This window comes from Acanthochromis polyacanthus, chromosome 4 (assembly GCF_021347895.1).
Source record: "Acanthochromis polyacanthus isolate Apoly-LR-REF ecotype Palm Island chromosome 4, KAUST_Apoly_ChrSc, whole genome shotgun sequence".
Taxonomy (NCBI): Eukaryota; Metazoa; Chordata; class Actinopteri; family Pomacentridae; genus Acanthochromis; species Acanthochromis polyacanthus.
In genome coordinates this window covers 32376569-32398943 of record NC_067116.1, presented here as the reverse complement: position 1 = coordinate 32398943, position 22375 = coordinate 32376569, and the positions used below count along the sequence as shown (strand labels likewise).

Sequence of the window (22375 nt, the reverse complement as noted above, 5' to 3'; positions counted from 1 at the left end):
CACCTGTTGTTAATTTCATGAACACCAAAGCAGCTGAAACTGACTAAAAACCTCCTCTGTTACTTACTTGACCAGATCAGTATTCCACATGTTTGACTAACTTGATGCAATACTTAGATTAAAAAGTGTTCCTTTAATTTTTTTGAGCAGTGTATAACAGAGATCTACTGTGGGACTTAGAAAATTTCTATGGGAGTATTATTGTAGCAAAACTATTTGTCAATGCGAATCGGGAGTTGTCTGTCTGTATTTCAATCCATGTGTCCGAAGTGAGATTTGTCAATGTGTAAAAGAATTTGTCAATGTGAACTGAAATTTGTCAATGCAAACCGGAATCTTCAAAAGTCGTCTGAAAATTTGTCCGTCTGTAAATAGGTTTTCAAATGTGTAAAAAAAACCTGCCAATCTGTGTTAAAATTTGTACATGCTTACAAGGAGTTGTCAATGCGAACAAAGACATTCGTAGTTGAAAAATTTACATATCCCACTACATATCAGCAGAAAATACAGACAAATCACCAGTTACGAGTTGTTCGGTTTCACAGTTGGCTGTTTTATTTTCACGTGACTTTTGCTACACTTCTGCCGTGAGTAAGATTCGTATCTGAAAAACTTTTGGGTTTTAGCTCCCTGACCTCAGGCTCACAGGCTCGTCCATGCTGGCTGCATTGACAAATAGTTTTGCTACAATAATACCCCCATAGCTTCTTCAAATCCAAACAAAATACAATCAAAAGAAAAAACTAATGTCACCGGTGCATTCAGTTGCAGTCGGACAATGAAGCTGCATTCAGGGGCGTGGGAAATCAGAGTATCAGTAATGTAAATTTCCAACGAAAATTTTGGAAGTTAGTAATATAAAATTTTTCACATTGCCCATGTGATATTTGGAGTGTGGCATGAGAATGTGTGAAGGAACTCTAAAAAATAATTAGAAAATTGTATATATACATGTTTATTTACTTTCTTTCTCGAAAGGTTGACAACATTCTTATGTCTTTCTGCTGTACATGAAGCTACAGTCAAGAGTATGTTAATTTAGCTTAGCATAAAGACTGGAACCAGGTAGCCGAGTTAAACAATGACCTACCAGTTTAAAAAATCAATACAAAAATCAAAAAGTTCAAAAATATATATCAGTGTTTCCAGTCATTAAATACTCTCAGCCCACTGTGTTTCCCCCTTTTCCATACTTTACACTAAGCTACAGTAACAGACTGTTGACTCACCGACATGTCTATTAAAGATTCATCTTTATCAATACAGAATATGTTATCGGTTAATTGGACCACCTCTGCAGAAAGTCAAGTCACTGTTATTTATACAGCAGCATAAAGACAACAGACGTTGACCCTCCATTGCAAATCAGTCTGCATAGGGAATTTGATGCAGAAGTAGATGAATAATTTACAGGAATTGTGGTGCACTTGGAGAAACAGTGATATCTTTGTTAAATTCTCCAAGACATATGGAACTGCAAAGAAATGTTGCACCACAGATACTGGGATTCATAGTATCTAAGGTGCAAGTTTGGAAGGGAAAAAAAGAAACTCAGAAACAGTTTCTATGCAAATGATATTTATGCACTAAACTCGAGACACATTAAATAATTCTACTGTTGAATGGGTTTTTATTGGATGGCTTTATGAATGTTTTTATATTGATGGTCTTACATGTTATGTTTTTACTATTTTTATTTTTATTTATGCACTTTAAGGACTGCACTTTCAACTTCGTTGTTCTCATGCAATGACAATAAAGACATTCTGATTCTGATTTTGAAAAATCCGCTACACTATTCTATTCCTTCATGGCAAGTTTGAATGCACAACAACATTAACACTAAACTGTATAGGTAGGAGAGTCGGATAAACATTTCTTGAATGTCCCTCTCAGTTTTTGTTTTCCGTGTCAAGAATCCAGGGTGTGTTCTGGGCTGCAACATTCTGCATAGTTGGGAGTGTTAGTGGATTTGACAGTTCTCCAAGTGTCCCATGGCTCTGAGTTCAGCAAACACACTCCAGACACAACAGTGACAGCTGGGGGAGGGATAAATAAAAACAGTGTCTCCAGCTCCATTACAAGACAGCAATCCAGACAACAACCCAGTAGCCTGTGTGTGCACAAACACAACCACATAGATGAACAAACACATGCACGCTTTTCCTCACACATTCACTGCTTCACACTTACTGTATTCACTGCTGCGAGGGCAACAGATGGAAAAACGAGAGAGGCGAGAAGAAGGGGAAAGCACCACTGAACAAAATAAATGCTGCTGGACTTGGCCTGTTAGCAACCAGCATTCCTCTGACAGGTGTAACATGTTTACCAAACAAACAAGCAACACAGATGTCAGAGAAATGAAAATGGTGACTTGAGGTCCCATGACCTGTGAAAAGAAGCCTGGTATTCAAGCTGGCATATCTATGAGGGCTTTGAAGGTATTTCAGAGAGTTGAGAAGACTGCGTGCCACACCAGGATTGCAAGAGTGTCTCGCAGAATTTGTCTTATGTTACTCGCCCCAAGCATCCCAGGCAGCTCTGGTTGTTAGCCGGGGCCATCCAGGGTCATCGCCACTGATGGGCAGTTTTTAAGCCTCTCACTTTGCTGATCACATTCCACTTGGGGGCAGAAGGAAAATCTTCTCGAATCACAGTCAAGCAAAATAAGCCCTTGGACCTGTCGAGCCAGACATGAACACTTCCGCTGCGGTGACCTTGACCTCCAACAGAACCACTTAAACTCGACCATCTCTCCAACAGGTTCACTAATTTGATGATCGCTCACCTAATATTGTTTCCATTCACGTCATGCATCTCCAGACTTCAGAATAAATCTAACAAACCCACCAGAAACATTTTCTTAAATAGAAATCATCGCTTTAATGACCTGCCAGAATGAAACACACTATCGTTCTGGCTGATAGAAACGTGCACTTGTGTCAGTCCATAGCCGCAAACTGCCAGTTGATTAGTTTGATGTTGTACTGGTGGAAAATAATTGGAGTGAAGCACATATTATCTAGCCCAAGGCAGCAGCTTACCTTTCCAGAAAGGAATGCAATCATTAGCTTTGAAAGTCATTTATCTTCTGGGTCCATGTGCTTCTCTTTGACAAAGTAATGATGTACATTTACTGCACGGTGTTGTGAGTCGAGAACAAAATGTGATGAAAACTGGTTGAATCACCAACTTGGATGATATAAAATGGACCAAAGTTTCATTTAGAATTTCAGTATCTTGCAAATCAAAAAGCTAGCCATGGCATGTATTAATCATATGGCGTTTAATAACTATTATTTGCCAGTTTCACTCCGGTACTTTAACACTGTAAAACCTCAAACTGTTATGTAGTAAAATAAAACAATCTTTTTCAACCTAAAGCTGCATTAATCAATCATTTCTATCCAAAGCTGATCAGTTTTCACATGAGAGGTGTCACTTGAACTGACTGCACTTTGCTGTTATTGGTATTTTACATGTCCTTCTGGCGTTTTTCTGTCTTTTGTGTTTTTGCGTGTGCTTGTGGTCTTTTTGCAATTTCTTTGTGGTCTAACTATGTTTCTTAGTGTTTATTTTGCATTTCTTTGCGGTGATTTTATGCCTGTCAGTGGTTGTTTTTTCTCTTTGTGATCATTTTGTGTTCTCTTGCTGTATTTTTTGTTGTATTTTTGTATTTATTTATTGCCACTTTGTGTCCCTGAGATATTTTTGCATGTCTTGGTCGTTATACATGATTATTTTATGTCTATTTGTGGTTGTTTTCTATCCATGGTCTTTTTGTGACTGTCTTCTTTTCTGAGATTTTCTGAGTCTTTGTGGACATTTTGCATTTTTCTTAAACCCATTTCATGTTTTTTTTTTGTAGTGATTTTGCTTTGGTTATTTAGCTTCTCAGTAACTATCTTGTGATTTTTTTTAAAGAAGTTTTGTCTCTTTGTGGACATGTCATGCTTCTTTGTGGTTATTTTGTGTCTCTTTTTCCATCTATTTTTGATTGCTTTACATCACTGTAATGTTTCTGTCACTATTTTGCATTCCTTTGGTGTTTTTTCACATTTATTCATATTGTTCTTTGCTATTGGTTGTCTCAGAGATTATTTTGTGCTTTTTGCAGTGTATAATGTTTCTTTTTTGTCATTTAGTGTCTATTTGTGACATCTGTTCAAGGGACTTTGAGTTTTTTGTGATCATTTGGCAACTCTTTGTCTTACATCACTTTGTTATAATTTTGCATTTCTTTGTGGTTGTTTTAAATGTGTTTTTCTTTTTTTCTGTCTGCTTGTGGTCGCTTTGTTTTTCTTTGTGGTTGTTTTCAAGCCATTTTGTGGGAACTTTGGCGCTACTTTGTAGTCTTTTTAAGTCCCGTGTCTCAGTAGGGAGCACAGTGTACAATCTTGGGAGTGAATCAGAGGTTCAATTCCATCGTTATACCTTGAGGGCTGAACATAATGATCTGTAATGCAAAAAAAAAGAAGAAAAAGATCATCTGAGGACAGAGATGGATCCTACACAGCAACACACCCACAGTCCCTTATGACTCCTGCCCACACACCAGCCAATATTTATCCTATATCCTGGCATTAAGAGCAAGTCACATCACATCTAGATGTCAGTCAGGTGAAGTGATGCTCTTCTAACATTTACGAAAATAAAGGTTGACAGAAGACAAAAGAAAAGCGGAGATTTGATCTGCACGCAAACATGACACAACATGTGAACTGCGACAGCCAACAATATAATCACAAACATTACATTTGGAAGTCCTTCATTATTTCTAATGATTTGTGATGGGACGGGCTTTTATTGTCGCTTTTTCACCTCCAGCTACAATAAAGTCATGAATTAAAAAAACAAATAATGACACACAAATGTAATCCATGGAAACCAAACAAAATACAAACACTTACTTGTATATTTTTCCATTAATTACCTATTTGGATAGCCCAGTGACCCTAATGGAAAATTTTATGGTCTGGTAGTTAATCCTGCTTTCTGAACATCTTTTACAACTTTGAGAGCAGAAATATGGATGAGGTGCTTCGCTCCAGGCCAGAGCAGTGCTTGATCCAGGATAAGAGACACGTCCTCATTCTGGGAGGAAACATGTTAACCCCTTCAGACCCTAAGGTTATGATACATGATACTAAAGGTGCTGAACTTAGCCATATAATTTAGCTCGCGGAATTACAGCTGCCTCTATTCCTGAGACACTCTCTACTTAACCTTGCTTCCTGATGAGAATGCCTTGAGAGAGACTAAATACCGCTGGTTTACTTTGTCAGTATTCACTTCAGTTTGTCAGTCAGGCACAAAACTGACAGTTTCAAGTTTTAATCCTTATAGTTTTCATGAAATCAAATCCCATTTGTATGTGTTAAACAATATCCATTCAATGTATGTATATTTATTAATTACTTCTCTACAGGGTAGGGTTAGGGTTTAGGCATAAAATGCCTTTTAATACACAAGAAATTCACATGATCACTGTTCTTCAGTGTTGGACACAGTGTCTAAAGTTGCATTCAAATACCATCACAGTGATGCAACAAAGGCTAATCTGTTTCAAAGGATCCATCAAATGCAGCTTAAAAAAAGCATATTTTTATTCCCGAGATTCACTTACTGTATCCATCATGGACCAACCTACTGAAGAATAGTTTAGAGCTGGCAACAGTTGGATTCTGAGAATACGGAAGACTCTGCTAACTAAACTTTGGAAACTTAAGATTATGCTTAATGTATTGGGTCATTTCCATTTCCTCCAGTATATGATGTCTACAATTCCATCATGTCAAAACCACTCAGGTCTTAGATTTTGTCCTGTCAACTTCAAGCACGTGGCAGCATCTGGTGTGTGTGTGTGATGCAAAAGACAGTTTTAAATAGAAACTGCACCAGAGGAACATGCTGCATAGCAGAGCAAGAATCATCCACAGATAATGTTGTTTACACATCCCAAATCTGATTGTGCAACAAATGTGGTAACACCTTAAATTACGCTTTGCAACATAATCTGTCAATAGCTGCAGTGAACCTTCTGAATTAATTTTGACCACATGTGTGTGATGTTTGTTTTATAGTCTGAAGGCTTCACAAATACGTGTGCAAGCAATTTAAAAGGGGAAAAGTCTGTATTATGTCTGTACATTACAAATAAGATGGCATGTATATGCAAACAATGATGCATGTTCAAAACGAGATAATGGTTTAAATTTTGGTAATTAAAAAAAGAAGCACTACTGACATATTGCAGGGAGTCTGATGGGATTAAATTAGATTCTCTTGTAGTAAAATTCCACGTATGTGAAAATCTACTTGCCAATTAAATGGATTTTGGTCCTGATTGCATTTTTTATTGAATTTCTTCATCGCTATTATTATTTGGATTTGGTTGGTTGCATTTTAATCAGACATGGCGACTGCTCTTATGCTGTGGAAGCTGCTTAATGAATGATTTCTGTAGTGTTAAACCACACTTGCTGTTAGAACCAGCAACTACAGGTGGCGCCAAATCAACCAGAGCTGATCCCTTTTTTAGTAGGCCAAGGAATTTGTAAGATGAAAGTGCACTGAACAGTAACATCCATCCGTTCATCATCTATTGTATACTTAATCCTCATCAGGGTGGTGGTTGGGGGGGGGGGCTAGAGTCTATCCCAGCTGACTGAGAGTGAAGGCACAGGACACCTTGGACAGGTCAGCAGTCTATTATAGGGCTACATATGGAGACAAACAAGCACTCACATTCACGCCTACAGATAATTTAGAATCACCAATTAATCTCAGCATGTTTTTGGACTGTGGGAAGAAGCCGGAGTACCGGGAGAAAATCAGCGTGTGCACAGTGAGCGCATGCAAACTCCACACAGAAAGATTCCAGGCCGGGACGCAAACCAAGGATCTTCTAGCTGTGAGGCAACAGTGCTAACCACCGAGCCACTGTGCAGCCCTGAACAGTAATAGAGCACGAAAAGGCTGCATATTTCATAACGCATAAAAACGAAAGAGAGCAAAATCTGTAAGATCATGTTTTTATATCTGTTACAGACACATGATGTCAAACAAGGCGCAGAACCACATAGTAAATGCACAAATCAAGGGGAAATTCCAGCACTGTATGCACTGTAAAAATACACTTTGACTGAAAAAACTAAGCTGACAAATGTGCCCCCATGCTCCAGTGAATCTCTAAGGGGCTGAATGGCATGGGAATGAGCTTTTACCAGAGACACCGGGGGAGGAAGAAAGGAGTCCCGTTGCAAAAGAGTTGAATTACCATATCACTGAGGAGCAAATACAGAGCTCCTTGAGAGCAGCAGGGATCCGTCATCCTGTGAAGAGCGGCGCTGAAATGTGGATATTTCTGAGTCGTCAGACGCCACACACTGATAACAAGCAGTGGGGGCGATGACATAGTTGAAACCTCACATAGAACATCTTGAGAATCCTGTGAAACAGAAGTAAACCTGGAATAACCTCTGGTCAATCATTCTCTGTGAACAACCTAAAGTCAAGACTTAGCTTCAACAGTATGAACAGTAGTAAATCTGTTATATTAAACATTAGAGTTTAGAAGCCAATGTTTCCTCGAGCCATGCTGTAGCCCAGTTTGTTCTGGTTCCCGAGGAAAGACATGGCACCCACATAGGCATCGATGTGGATCTGCTGGTTTAGGACCAGGACGCCATTGGCTTTCCCTGGAACCGGCTTCATGGTATGGGCTTTCTCTGCTGCTTCCTTGAGCTTCTCACGAAAGTTCTGGATCTGTAGACAAGAACACCGAAGGATCAGGAATACAGTCACTTCTAAAAGTATTCGGAAATCCATCAATTTCTGTGTGCTTTAGTTCCTCGCTGGTTGATTACTAACTTCCTAAAAACTCAGCTCTGTGTGTTTCTTTCCATTAAAATAATTCCTTCCTGCCTTAAAATGGTTTAAATGTAATGCTGCTACTAATGATTTTATTTATTTTCAATTAATTTGTTGATAATTTTCTTGATTAATCAATTATTTGTTTGGTCTATAGAATATCAAAAAATGGTGAAAGAGGTCATTCTGTATCCAAAAGTTCAAGAAGACATCTTCAAATGTCTTGTTTTGTCCACAACCCAAAGATACTCGGTTTACTGCCATAGAGAAGAAAAAAAATATTACTCACATTTAAGAAGCTGGAATCAGAGGGACTTCTTTCATTTAACAATTATGAAAATCGATTATTTAATGAGATGAATCATTGCAGCTCTACTGAGATGAAAATTTACACTGTTGCTTCCTCTAGAATTCGGAGACTTTATTTATTTATTGTATTTATTTATTTATTAGATTGGCACAGTGCACATGAATGAATATCTACTTAGACAACAATAGACATAAATATGCCAGATTATAGCAGCAATGCTACTTTACATCCGCAGTCCCTAGGCAATGAAGAACTGTTTATTTCTGCACTCAACCCTTTGCGTTCTGCAGCTCAACCACACCAGCTCACATTTTATTTTTATATGTTTTAATGTGTTTTTATGCAGATTTGTCTGATTAGTCATTACATTTATTTCTTATAGGTTACTACTTATAATTGTACAGCACTTTGGTCTAACACTTGTTCTTTTAAATTTGCTTTAGAAATAAAATTGATTTCATTTGACCTACAACACTGTAAAACTACTCTTTACTAACAAATGACAAGTTGCAATATTTGAGTAATTGAACCACACATGATCGAACAGGAAACCAATTGTGAGGAAGAAGAATGATACAGAAAAGGAACAATTGTGCAAACTGACAGGACTGGTTTCTGAGGTTTGCTACATATAAAACTGCATAAATTTGTAGTTTTGAAGTGTTTTAAAGGCTCAACCATGGTACTGACTGCTTTTATTGATTATGATGTGTCTTGTAGCAAAAAAGATAATTATCATATGGGCATGTTACCAAGGCAAAAACTTGATATCCCCCTAAGGACTCTTAAAATGGATTACATTTAGTTCTATCAATCTAAAATAAATTTCCCCAAAACAAAATGAAAGCACAGGTCCCCACAGAGCCCTGAGTTAGTGTGGGATTACATGAAGAGACAGAAGACACTGAGACAGACTGAGTCCACAGAGGGACTGTGGCAGCTTCTTCCAGATGCTTGAAACTAGAGGATTACATTGCAACGGGGATCTCTTGTGTCTTAGGGGACCCAACTCAAATGTCGTGGGAATCAAAAAATACACTGCAGGTCCAGGGATTCAATGCTAACCAGAAGGACACAGTTAACCTGTGAAGTTAAAATGAAGATTAAGTCTAGGTCTCCGACAAAGACAAAGCACTTCTTCCCTAAACAAGATACTATTGAGAAATATATGAATTGTTGTAATTTTGTTTCAGCATGACAGACATGTATGCACATCTTTACGAACAACAAGTTTTCTTGACTAAAGTTTGTATTGTGCAAGCAGTAAAGGTCAGAAATTAAATGAGAGCGCACAGGATTATAAAAGCAGCTCAGCTGAAGGTTAAAACAACTTCCTTGTTAAATTTCAAACAAAAAATTATTCATGCATAACTTTGAAAGTAGCTTCACTGAAATTTTAGTGCACATAACTTTTACATATTGTACAAATCTGACTAGATTTAAAGTAGATGATAACTCTACAATTAAAAAAGGGACATATGAGGTTGTCTTATTAAAAGAAGGTGGAGTTTCTTTGCAACAAAGCAGCTTCAAGTTTACTATTATATGGACCTGTTGCAAACGTTTACCTAATTCTGCACTGATGACTCCTACCTGCACAGAGGGATGAGTAATGGGCAAATATGTGGGTGCTGCAACTTCCTTTTGAAGCTCCTCAACCTCGGGTGCAAAGAAGCATAAGCTTCTAAAGTGAATAAACTGTATAAAACATTTGTGCATCCTCAATTCTATCACATTAATTGCTTTAACCAGGTCCATTTTGAAATTAAACAGTCTACCAGTATCCTAAAACAATCCAAGAGCTGTCTAAAAATTAAAACAAATAAGACCAATGCAAAAGAATAAATTTGATTAATCTAACTGATCTGAAGCATCCCCAAACACTGGTAGCTAGAAGACAGATTTTGTGCACAAATGGAGTATTTACACACAAAGCTTAAATTAGAAATCGTAGATCAAACTACAGAAGAGTTTCTGCTCATCTGAAGGTCAGATAATCATTTGTGGCCTGTTTGATATGCTAATTTCTAGGAATCTATTGAGCGATTTTTGCTGAAAAGATAATTTATTACTAAACCTTAATAATTAAACGCTAAAATCTTAAGCAGAGAGAGAGTCACAAAGGTGGATTTCTCTGAGTACTACCATCGTAAGACAATTACTGTGTCACACTCTTACCAAATGTGCTTCCAGATCTTTGCACATTAGTTTGAGTCTGTCAGTATTTGTGTGCAGCCACTGAAATGTGTATAATTCCCTCCATTCTCTTACTCAGCATGATAACACAAACAGAGCCGATCAGTTTGACACAGTATGGAAAGCTTTGCTGATTGCAGATCCATGCTGAGTTAACTGCTGTAATTGCTCATAAACATCGTGGTTACGTTGAAATTCCTGTGAAAGTTTTGCAAACACGTTTCAGTAATCATAATTTGTCAGCACAAGCAACTAAGATAAAGTACTCTGAGTGCAGTTTTTTTTTCTGTATTTATATTCATTTCCTCGTTCTGGGATCCTGATGTGTGTCAGTTGTGTTTTTTCAGGTGTTGAAAATGACTGATTGCACATGAATGCTATCTGATGCTGAATTCCAGTAAATCACTGCTCTATGATGACTCATTTGACCACACAATGAATCTTTGCTTTTTTTAAGTCATAAAAATTAAATGTCTCCATGACTCAGTGAGTACAAACTTCCACCTGGATTAGAACCAGAAATTTTAGAACATAAAACTAAAAGTGAGGCTTAGTTCAACCGAATTAGACTTAAAAATGTCCTCACAGAAGGTTGCCATGCAACTGTTGCATAGTTTCATTTTATTGTCTCAAGATGTTTTTAGATACGAGTCTCCTACTTCTCTGGAAATTCAGGATGTCTACAGTGAAGTACTTCAGGCTAGTCTCAGGAATCCTGACATTATACCTGGAATGAAACATGCACCAGAAAGTAAATTCCTTTAGCCTTCTTTGCACTGAGATGATATAATAATTAACATACTCAACTTAAGACATAGACCACAATATGTTATCAACCAATGTAATTGTTTGTGTTTTTTTTAATGTTTTGGAATGAAGGCATTACATAAGTTGCTAACAGTTATAATTACCGTATTTTCCGCATCATAAGGCGCATCGGATTGTAAGGCACAGTCTCGATTATGGGGTTTATTTCTGTACTTAAGCCATACATAAGGCGCACCGTATTATTGGGCACATGCTAAAACAAGGAAACGGAAACAAAACAGTGAGTTTGGTTGAACTTTATTCGACTACGTATTTAAAAATATACTCACATTATTTTTTGATCAATGTTTTGCCACAAATCCATCAAAGTCCTCATCTTCTGCATCTGAATTGAGCAGCTGGGCAATTTCGACATCAAATATGTCGGGTTCCCTCTCGTCATTGTCGGAGTCAGTCTCAGTCTCGTTGCCGGGTGGCTGTTCGGCAATGATGCCGGCTTTGACGAAAGCTCGGACAATAGTCAGTACTGTACGTAGCTTTATGTAATGTTCTCTAATAGGTTTATCGCTGCCAGCGTGTATAGTGTACGTATTACGTCCCTATGTCGGCGGGAAATGGTCCGACAGTCATATTTTGGAACTCAGTGCACACATAAAGACGCACCGGGTTAAAAGGCGCACCGTCAATTTTTGAGAAAATTAAAGGCTTTTAAGTGCGCCTTATAGTGCGGAAAATACGGTATATAAAAGCATGGAGTGTATTCTCACAGTCTGCAGACATATGCTGCTATAGCAGTGCCAAGAACTGCATTAGCACTGGATGAATCAAAAATAAGTAGAAAAGCACTCAGGGAGCGTAGTACTCCACCAAGGCTGCTCAGTTGACGCATCATTTCCGACGGATGAAATCTTTAATAAAAAATGACCTTGCCCTGAGCACAGGCAAGTGATATGCATGTGTATGTTATGTATGGATACCGAATTGCATGTCAATTAAAAGGTCTGTTGATCAGTTCATCAATTTTGGCAAGCCTTTGTTTTGCTAGTGTTAAAATAACTGTTTGATGTATTTTTAATGTTATGGACTTTTATTTTGTCACAATTCCAGCGGCACAGGAAGTGTTTATCTAAGAAGCTATTTCTTGACATGATGAAGATGCTGCTAAAAATTCACATAAAGATGAAAGAAAACGGTTCCACGTTGTTGCTGAATAAACTTACAAGCAGCTAGCTGCAATGGGGACAAGCTTTTACGTTTTTTTTCTGAAGAGTGAAGAACAGAAAGGCGAATTTGTGTTTAAAATAAGGCTGATGGCTGAACGTAAATGAAGGCTTTGTGAAACATCAGGAGCTTCACCATTGTCTGGCTGGGGTTTGCTACATTGCATGAATTAAATATGTAGCAGGCTGTGGGAATTAATGGGACTCAGAAACACCCCACAATTTAATCATTCGTTCCTTGTTCGATGTCCAACTGATAAATCAGTCAATCTGTGGTAGGATCACAATGACAATGATTTGGAAGCTGAGCAGTGATATCCAACATTCAATCTCAGCGTTAGTCTAGCCTCAGGTTGACAGAATAAGTACTTTGTATTCTGCAAAATATAGCTAAAGAAATGTTAGCCTATTTAGTCTTCCTGTCAAAAAAAACAGCAGTACGAAAGACAGTGGTGTGCCGGCCACCTGACCAACAAAACACCTATTAGGTTTTTACCAGGGTTCTCGATATTTCTCTCATTGGAAATACATATGAGTGCGTGAAGCATGCAATCTCAGCCACCAGATTGAACAACATGATATAATCAACTTAGCTGGTGGAAACAGCAGTGTTGTACCAGTTCACACAAATCCAAGTTATTTAGGCTATTTCCCTTCTGAGATCAATGAAGTGCTCTTTCCATCTATCGATCTACATCACAGAACACACACATATATTACAAGAGTATAACACAAGCATCTTTACTATCTTTCTTGTTTCAGCATGTGCATAAAACAACCTCAAGCTAACTTTAAAGGCTGAAAGCGGAGTACATGTAATTCTGCAATTCGCAATCAAATAATCAAAAGATCATGCGACTATTCAAACAGTAGTTAGTTGCAGCCCTGGTTGGGATAATGGCAGAAATCAAAGCTACTGCAAAGACAAATCATATCATCTTGCATTCTGAGGTAAGTTTCTCTCTGTTTTGGGTTGAACTGAACCTGTAAAGAGTGTCCTGCTGTTATCAGTGATGCATCTACTTACGTCGCAGAGAGCAGCAAATGTGTCGCTGATGTTTCTCACTGGATGGTAAGTGAAGGTGATGAAGGGGAAGTCGGTGGCGAAGGGGTTCCACCTGGAGGTGAAGGAGGGCTCCCTCAGTCGGTCCCAGAAGATTCGAACTCCCTCCCCTTCTCTCCTGAAAAAAAAGCAAACACCAAAATCAAAATGAGTGTCTTCAACGGTCACTGACTGAAGTCCAAGTTTCATTTATTCCCAGCTTTCTACGAAGGATTGTTTTTTGTTTTCTGTTGAGAATCATGCACAAAGCTCTGAAAACCAAAGCTTTCTGTACCTTAAGTCACATCCAGATATACATACTTAAACTGCTGGTTGATAGAAGTGACAATTATGAGGCACTGTGTTGGTCTATGGTGTAGATTTCATTATAGGCTTTATATAGGAAACAAGTATTAATGAATAAACATGACAAAGGTCAGAAAATGCACTCTGTCTGTGTAGTAACTAGATTCTGGTTGCAGTAAGTGTGATATGTGGGTCAGGACATTCATTGCACTTTTTCCTCATCAGGGTTACCAACTCTCACGCTTTTAGCATGAGACACCCACTTTCAGTCTTTGTGTAATGTGTTTGACTTAAAACATGGAAAAAACACGCAAACAGTAGAAAGCTTGATTCAGTTCTGTCTGTCAGGAATTTCCGGTTTCCAGTTTCATCGCACTGCACTGCCAGCTGTTTTCGCTTTAGTTAATTTGATTTTACATTTCAAATGCTACCACTGTTGTTGGTATTATTTTACTAATTTTGCTTTTTATATATTTCTACAGTTATCGTTATTCAAGTTTCCTATTTATGTGCTTACATCTTTTATTTTCTCCATTGGTTGCACTGCAAACGAGGCCTAAATATATTCCACGTTCATATTAAGGTTGAGCAAAAAACAGAACATTTGCAGTGTTTTCCATTAGTGCCCACACTACTCTGTCGTTTTAGGAGGCCTGAAACAGAGACTTTTGGAAATAGTCATTGACTCCATTTCAGTTTGAAAACCTTGGGGTTGCATTTTACAGGCAGAACTGTAAATGTTGGAATTGATTGTTTGCCCATTGATTTAGTCTTTTCCTTCCTTGGTTTGTGGAGTCACTATCGAATGATGGCAACACCTTCATCTTTACGTTTTCCACCATCATGACTGGATTTATACTCGTGTGGCTTTCAGTAACAGTTCCACCTCCTCATTCGTCCCAGCAGAGGAATCTGTGGGAAATCATACTTCTTCTTTTTGGCTATTCTTCATATTTTGTTTTATGATTAAGCAACAAACTCTCTGCTTCTTGTTATACATCAGCATCCGTGTTTCCTGAAAATCAAATGAATGAGCATCTGATTTTCAGGAAGTTCGTTGCATATGTTATTACAAACAGAGATTCTTTCTTTCTTTCTTTGTAGTCTTCTCTAAAGTCACCTTTCGAGTGAACGAAATTTTGCCTCACTCATTTTTTCTCTATTTATATGTATATAATTCTTTATATTAAATATAGATCAACACAAATCTTTGTGTTTATTATTTATTTGGGATGGTAATGTCTCATAGGACTTTGTGGGTGAATCATATTTTCCTCTTAAACAGCATCTCTTTTCATAAGTAAACCAAACAAGGCTTTTAAAAAATGTTTTATTGTCAGTTTAATGTGTTGTTGCATTTTTTGCAAAGCATCTTGAAACTTGTGTTTGAAAGGTGCAACAAAAATAAAGTCAATCATTATTTTCTCTGCTTTTGACTCTTGAGAAAATCTGTTTTTTGAAGTTTTGATACGATGATTCATCTGCACGAGGGCTACCGATCTAATTCAACACGACAAAGAAAGCTTAACAAATGCATTTTATTTGATTCGTATTTGTGTATGAGGCTAATATATTTCTTGCAGATGTGATGGATGGCCCAAAAAATCCAAACTCATTTTTTTCCTCACCTTTCCAAGCACCAAAAAAAAAAAAAAAAAAAGTGCAGCTACCATCTGATATGAACCAGCTACATGCATTCATGGACCATTTTGCTTCACATCAGTTCACATTATTTCCCTAAAGGGGACAGGCAGACCTCTTGGCTGCATGGCAACGATGTTAGAAAAATGAAAAAAACGGCACTAATCTGTCCTCAGGGCAAATACTCAATGTGGGGGTAATTTCATGTTTACCAGGCTTAGAGGTAATCTACAGCGTGTTCATGATATTCTCTTTCTTCTGCTGTTCTTTCTTTAGTCATTTTAAAGTAAATACTGTAGGTTTTAATGAAAAAGCCCCCAAGTCATATCTTTTCTCAGCCTAATGAAACCTCAGTAGACTGAGAGCAAACACACCTCTGAACACTCGCAGATCCCATCTTTGAAATGATGTTGGTGCTGATCTTCCTGCTGTGAAGATCTTTACAATTCTCTAATGTTCGTCCATCAAATGTGATCCAGGGATCTCATACCTCTAAGACTCTGCTATCTGGGGCGAATATAGTATCTTTCTTGCTTCTTAAAAGGTCACAGAGAGTTTAAAACATCCTGCTCTGTATTGCTTCGAAAGGGATTCTTACCCTTCTGAAGGATATTCAAATAAACCTGAACTAAAATTCTACATGTCTCATTCAAATATTTGCAAAATTAACTGTTTTTTTTATCAGATCCTGTAAAAAAAAAGAATATTCAGTTATCGTAAGCTACGAATCGATTGATCCAGTCAAAATTCAAGGACTTTTCAGCTTAACTACAGGCAGCTTTTTTTTTAACAGAGCTAGAAGGACGACAAATTAGACCCTCCAGAAAAACGCGATTATGCGGTCGCATGAATTCCCGCATTAATCACCAAAATGCCGCTGATTATGCGGGGGTCAATTATTTCCCAAAAGGCCGCATAATCCCCACAAAACAGCGCATAATTCCCGCAAGAATCTCACATTTCCACGAAAAAAAAGGAAATATGCGGGTCCCGCTTGATTTCACAATTTCCGCATAAAATGAGAAAACTATAACCAATATAAATGGAGTTGTGAGTTTTTATGTGACGCCCGGCCTGACGTCATCAGTTCGCGCATTCACACACACACTAGAAGCACGAGCTGATGCGGAGCGTGGCGCCAGTGTTGCCAACTTAGTGACTTTCTCGCTAAATCTAGCGACTTTCCAAAGTGTCCTAGTGACTTTTTTTGTCTAAAGCGACTAGCCACAAATCTAACGACTTTTTCTGCCGTTTTGGAGACTGACAGGAAAACTCGGATCATTCTGCAGTTACTGTCCTCAACAAGCAGCAGGTGCTGCTGTGAGCTTCTCCCCCTCCCAAAGCACAGATTGTCAGTCCAGTAACTCCGCAGCAGTCCCAGTGTCTGATTAGAGGACACATCCCTCCGCAGCCAGACGGCAGGTGAATCGCGCATATTTTTGCATATTTCACAACTATTCACATACTTTGCAACTTTCCGCAATTTCCCCGCATAAAATGGCATAAAAACCCCGCATATTTATTTGCCTAATGAAGGATTTTAGCCCGCATAATCAAGGATTTTTGCCCGCGTTTTTCTGGAGGGTCTAACAAATATAGAAATAACTTACAGAGACTGACAGCAAAATAAAACCAACTTGATTAATAAAATAAAGGCAGCATGGTTAAAAAATGAAAAGGTGTCGGAATACACATTCAGCATGGTGAAATATCTTCAATAGTGGGAAAGTGGGCCTAGTTTGTAGAGGTTTTTAAAATGTAAACTTCTCTCTACTTCTAGTCATGATTGTGCTTTTTCATAGATGCAGGTGCATGTATTGTAATAAAACACAAAACTACACTGAGAAAGGTTGTGACAGGAGCAAAAAATGCACATGTAACGAAGAGTGAGAAGCTCCACCTGGTGGAGCAACAAGATACTACAACTAACTGACGGTAGGTAGGTAGGTAGGTAGTCCCAAGGGAAGTATATACTCTAAAAACAAACTTGCTGTACAACACTATAAACAGAACACTTCTAATTTTAAAATCTAGATGTATTAAAAGTCATTGTACAATGTTTACTTGTACTTGTATCAGCTGTGGGCAGACACCAAATGTTAAATGACTCAGATCAGATGCAGGGCCAATAACAGTTGTTCAGGACATCCCTACTTCATACAAAGTATTAATTTGATTCATAAGTAGGTCAGTTTTTATGCGTTTCTAATGTTCTAGTTGTGCAGCATTGCAACTGTTGAGTTAATTTGATTATTGTCAGCCACATTACCATCCCATTTTCTTTGTGGCATGTGTGGAACAGAGCAGGTAAACAACTACCAGATCATTCAAAACAGTGGCTTGAAAAACCTGCAGCGACAGGTTTGACTCGTCAGCCTGACACAACTTAAATTGTAGTAGAACAACACAAACAGTACTGCTGCAGTAGCTTAATTGTCCTGTTGAAGTAACGTCATAAACAAGTCACAGGGCAATAATTAATATCCAAAACATTCAGTTAACAGTGACACTGACAAAAGTACAAAAGTGACATGGGTGGAAATCTGAATCTGTACCGTTCATTTACACAGAGAGATGTATTTTTTTCTTTTTTGGTAATTCTAACTTTCTCAGAACATGATGCACTCACTATCAGACATGTTTGCAGGAATGTCATCATTTCCGTAGTCACCGTGTGATAAAAACCATTAACATTCTGCACACGCTTAACAATGACAATGATGTATGTGGTGAGATCAGAAAGTCTTGGGACCATTCACATCACAGTTATTGCATGCAACGTGTTTAAACAATAACTGCTACAAGTCATGAGACCACGTTACATCACATTCTGTGTCTGTCAGCAGCTGGGATGATCCAGCCTTCATGTTGAGGATCATTACTGGTGATGAGAGGTGGGCCAGCACCGGGAGACAAACAGTAGTTTTCACAGTATGAGAGCCCACAATTTCTCAAACCTTAAAAGGTCATAAGCACTTGGGAATTGCTTATTGCTTTCTTTAACATGTATGCAGTTGTGAAACATGAATTAGTCTCCACTACACTGTGCACCAGGTCACAGTCTGGAAATTACGCACAGATTTTTTTTTTTTTTTTTGCCACAACAACACAATTCTCAATTTCCACCTGTAGGACTCACTGGATTTGGCATTCTGTTTCTGCTTCATCTTTACCAAAACAAATTTCGAGTTTAAGAGTCAACAGTTTAGAAGATTCATGTTTACATAACAGGACTTTCATGGAGCATTACAAGTGTGGCAGGAGCACTGGGAGCAGAGGATTCCTGCACAGGGACACTACTGGTTGGTTGATCACATGCCATATAACTTACACACTAAACCCACACAAGCCCTTGCTGTTTGAGTAGTATGGATGTTCAAACACTTGGGTTAATTGGGTATGCTGCACAGAGACACTGATGACAGCTCTGAAGAGACAACTTGCACAATTTTTGACCAAAAAATTGTGCAAACGGTGCTCATAAAGTGTATCTTGCTTTAGCAAATGAGCACTGTGCGATTCTGTCAGCAGCTGTAACTGCTGGTGGAGTTAGTGGTCTGATGTTTTGTGGAACAGACAAATATAAATGTGTGAAGTCTTGAATGCAGTGTAATGTACCTGCTGATTTGCACATAATAAAAGGTAACAAAGAAATACAAATAAATATATCAGAATGCAGGCAATTTCCCAACAGCGTTCCGATTTCCAAATGACCCGTCACACTGACATTTTACCACATGCCTTGTGCAACAGAGCACTTCCTGCCAACCAAAATTAAACACCTGAGGCTAAACAATAGCAGTGTAGCTGTTGATATGTCATGGTCCCAGGGAGGGGCTGCACCATAATGCAATCATCCAGCCCTGTTTACACAAGTACTTTCAAAATGACAATGCTGCTGGTGAACATTTTGTCCCACCTCCAGAGCAAACGTTGTGCATAGAGGAAAAGGGAGAGGAAGAAAAAAAATGGTACAAAAGCAAAGCTGGGGCTAAAAGACTGATTATATTTCAGCAAATGTGGGTGAGGATGTTGGAGTTACGTTTGCACACATTGCCCTTTGTAGGAGTGTGCAGCTTTTGCCCTAGTATCAATGGGGATATAAAAAAGCTTTGGTGAATTCCACAGGTAAGCTATCACTGAGTAGGAGGCCAGCCCAAACAGGCAGAGCAGGGCTGGGCTTTCCAGCCAGAGGCCTTGGAAGGCTTCTCTGTGTTTATGTGGCAGAGCTGGGGTTTGGACTTTCACTGCGCCTCACGTTGATACAGTCACTAAATGCAGAAACCATAAAAAGCACGCTATACCAAGGCTTGTATCAAAAGAAGCTCGAGATGGAGGCCAAACTGAGGAGATCCACCTCCTCCTGACCTTCCCAGTGAGGTTCCATTTAATTCACAGTGTTTACACAAAACGCACACATGCATGAGAGAAACACTGTATTCTGAGCTTAAGGGCAAGTGACGAAAAATTCCTACCCGGGCTTTCAAGCGCTGAAGATTAAGTCAACACGCAAGATAAATATCAAGCCCAGCTCCAGTTGTCATGGCAAGTGTCCCACATTGTCTGGAAGCGAACAAACAAATCTGGTCCGATTGCTCAACAGAGCCTGCAGGTTTGTCAGCCATCCATACATGTAGCCATCCAACAGGATCGGATTCAACACATTAAAACAACCAAAAAGAAAAGAAGGAAAAAGCAGTGACTACAAAAATGAAGGCAAACATAAGGAATGGAGCTACACACAAGCTATTTACATAATTCATGATAAAGCTGCTTATGCAACCTCTGAAGCCCAAAACTTACAGCGATGATACTGTAGATGCCATGATGCAAAAGCTGCGATATCATAGCTGCAGGCTGTTGGCAAAGATACTTCCACCGTAAAAAAGCAGAGTCCACAAGCTGAAAGCTGCTCCCAAGGTGTTTGAATTTACAGCAGCATGCCTCAAAACAACATGAATCTACTGGCGTTTATTAATTCATATTGCACACTGCGGGAGCTGCCTGTGTGCACATTCTGCACTTGATCTGTGCTTTGTCTTTGGGCTTGTTAGCTTTTTTCCCCCTCCTCTTGGATTTAGAGGTAAAACAAGACTTGTGCTACAGGTAGGACTACAATATCTGGTAATAAAATCTCAAAGTTATTAAAGGGATTCAGGGTTGTTTTCCTTGAGAAAAGTCAAGTCTGTATTTAATTTATTGTATTTTTTGCAGTGGAAATCCTGCTGCCTGGCAAATATTAACCCCTTCAAATCCCTTTCTGGCTGTTTATTTATTTCTGTCAAATTCTCTCTGCAATGTCAAGTCCTTCATCTTTGTGGAAATCACACAACCATGGCTTGCACAACAGACAACTCAGAAATATTACAATGCCATAAATTGCAAATAAAACAAAGTTTAGTTTCTTTGATTTATTTTACAAAAATGTAAAAAAAAACCCACAACATTTCTCCAAGTGGCCAGAGTTCTGACCAATACTGACAAAAGTTGTGGGTCAACAAACTGTAGATGTTTTACTATCTACATTTCAGTTTTTTTCTATGCTTGTAAATACAGCCTGCAGTTCAGCCTTCTCTGTTGGACCGAGCAGTGAAGAACTTTTAATTTTCAATCAGAATAATGCAAACCGTTTATTTCTGGTGAATGATAAAGAAGACAGAAATAAAGAATAAAGAGATGTTGATGAAAAATCACAATTTAGACTCAGGCACAGGATTAGATTTGGTTCATTTTCCCAGTAGAGCAGCACACCAGATGAGTAGTTCAAGGACCGTCATACTCTGAAGATTCAACAGTTTTGTTTTTGCAGTTTCTGACTCTGATATTGTGCAACTTTGTCAATTTATAAACATAACCTAGTCATGAGTTTTGGAGCTCAGAGGGTTAAGATATTAATACAACACATTTTAAGTTTCTTAGCATAAACTGTCCCATGACAATCCTGATTTTCAGTTTTATGATCCATATGAAATGTCATAATGCTCCAAGCATTTATGGTCTGCGGTCAAAATAACCCCAACTGGCTGGTTACACTATAACTCAAAAATCCCGTCCACTCTAAGTTGGCAAACGGGACATGAATAAAACTACAAAAATCACCTGAAATACATTTTCCCTACATGTGATCAGTTTAGTTTTGACCAGTTATTTGAGGCTAAAAAAGAACGCATGCTGACAGCTGTGATTAACAGTCGCTCTGAATAAAGTGGTGACAGAAGCAGCTGCAGCTCTCTGCTCAGGAGTTTTACATAAGAATTTGGAAGGACTGCTCCTTTCCTTAACCACGTGATTTATTGTTTCAAACCACTAAAACAAGCTGTTCTGCAGTTACCTTTGCTAACTGATATTCTGAGGAATCTGGAGGAGTGCTGCGGTTTTTACAGCAAGTTTTGCTTTAAAGGCTAACTTGAAGTCGCCTCTGGGGAATATCAAGTTCTTCACCTTGTTGACATGTTCACAGAGGTATTTTATATGCTGGAAGACACATTATTGGTGAAATAAGCCGGTCAGTGCTATGGTCAAGAATTTCCACCTTGAAGCTGCAGATGACAGCCTCAAAAGCAGAGGTTCAGATTCACAGGGCTTAAAAAACACTCGACAACAAAGCATAAATTTAAATATTTTGAATTAAAAATTGAAGAAACCCATAAATCTATTAAAACTGCTCCATGCAGAGTTAGATCTGTAATCAGGCAAGTATATGATATTAACTAACTGCAGATCTCAGTAACTGTCAATTGATAACTATCAAGAAATGATACCAATTATATCAAAATTGTTTGTGTCATGTGTTTACTTTGAGATTCACATCATTATCTAACTTTTTAAAACAAATACTGATGTTCAGGCTGTAATTATGTGAAGATATGGCTCTGTATATACCTGCAAATTTTGTTCTGCCTTTTCGGTTGAGGCAGTATATTGTGGTGTATCACTGCGCTTGTTTGGTCGCTCTGCGTACATCTGGTTTAAAAGATTACAGTCTTAAGAAAGATTCTGCAGAATATACTTGCTCCT

General features: G+C 38.4%; 1 protein-coding gene across 1 annotated transcript in view; it reads right to left on the bottom strand.

The window, feature by feature from the left end:
• Window positions 1-7021: 7021 nt before the first annotated feature.
• The window catches only part of tprg1 (tumor protein p63 regulated 1), a 33129-nt gene continuing 17775 nt past the window's right edge, over window positions 7022-22375 (bottom strand). Inside the window, exons 5-6 of the mRNA XM_022199634.2 lie at window positions 13397-13550; window positions 7022-7770 (exon numbers count right to left, since the gene is read on the bottom strand). Coding sequence (XP_022055326.1) covers window positions 7576-7770; window positions 13397-13550 — 349 coding nt within the window. The 3' untranslated portion in view covers window positions 7022-7575. The remainder of the gene's footprint in view (window positions 7771-13396; window positions 13551-22375) is intronic.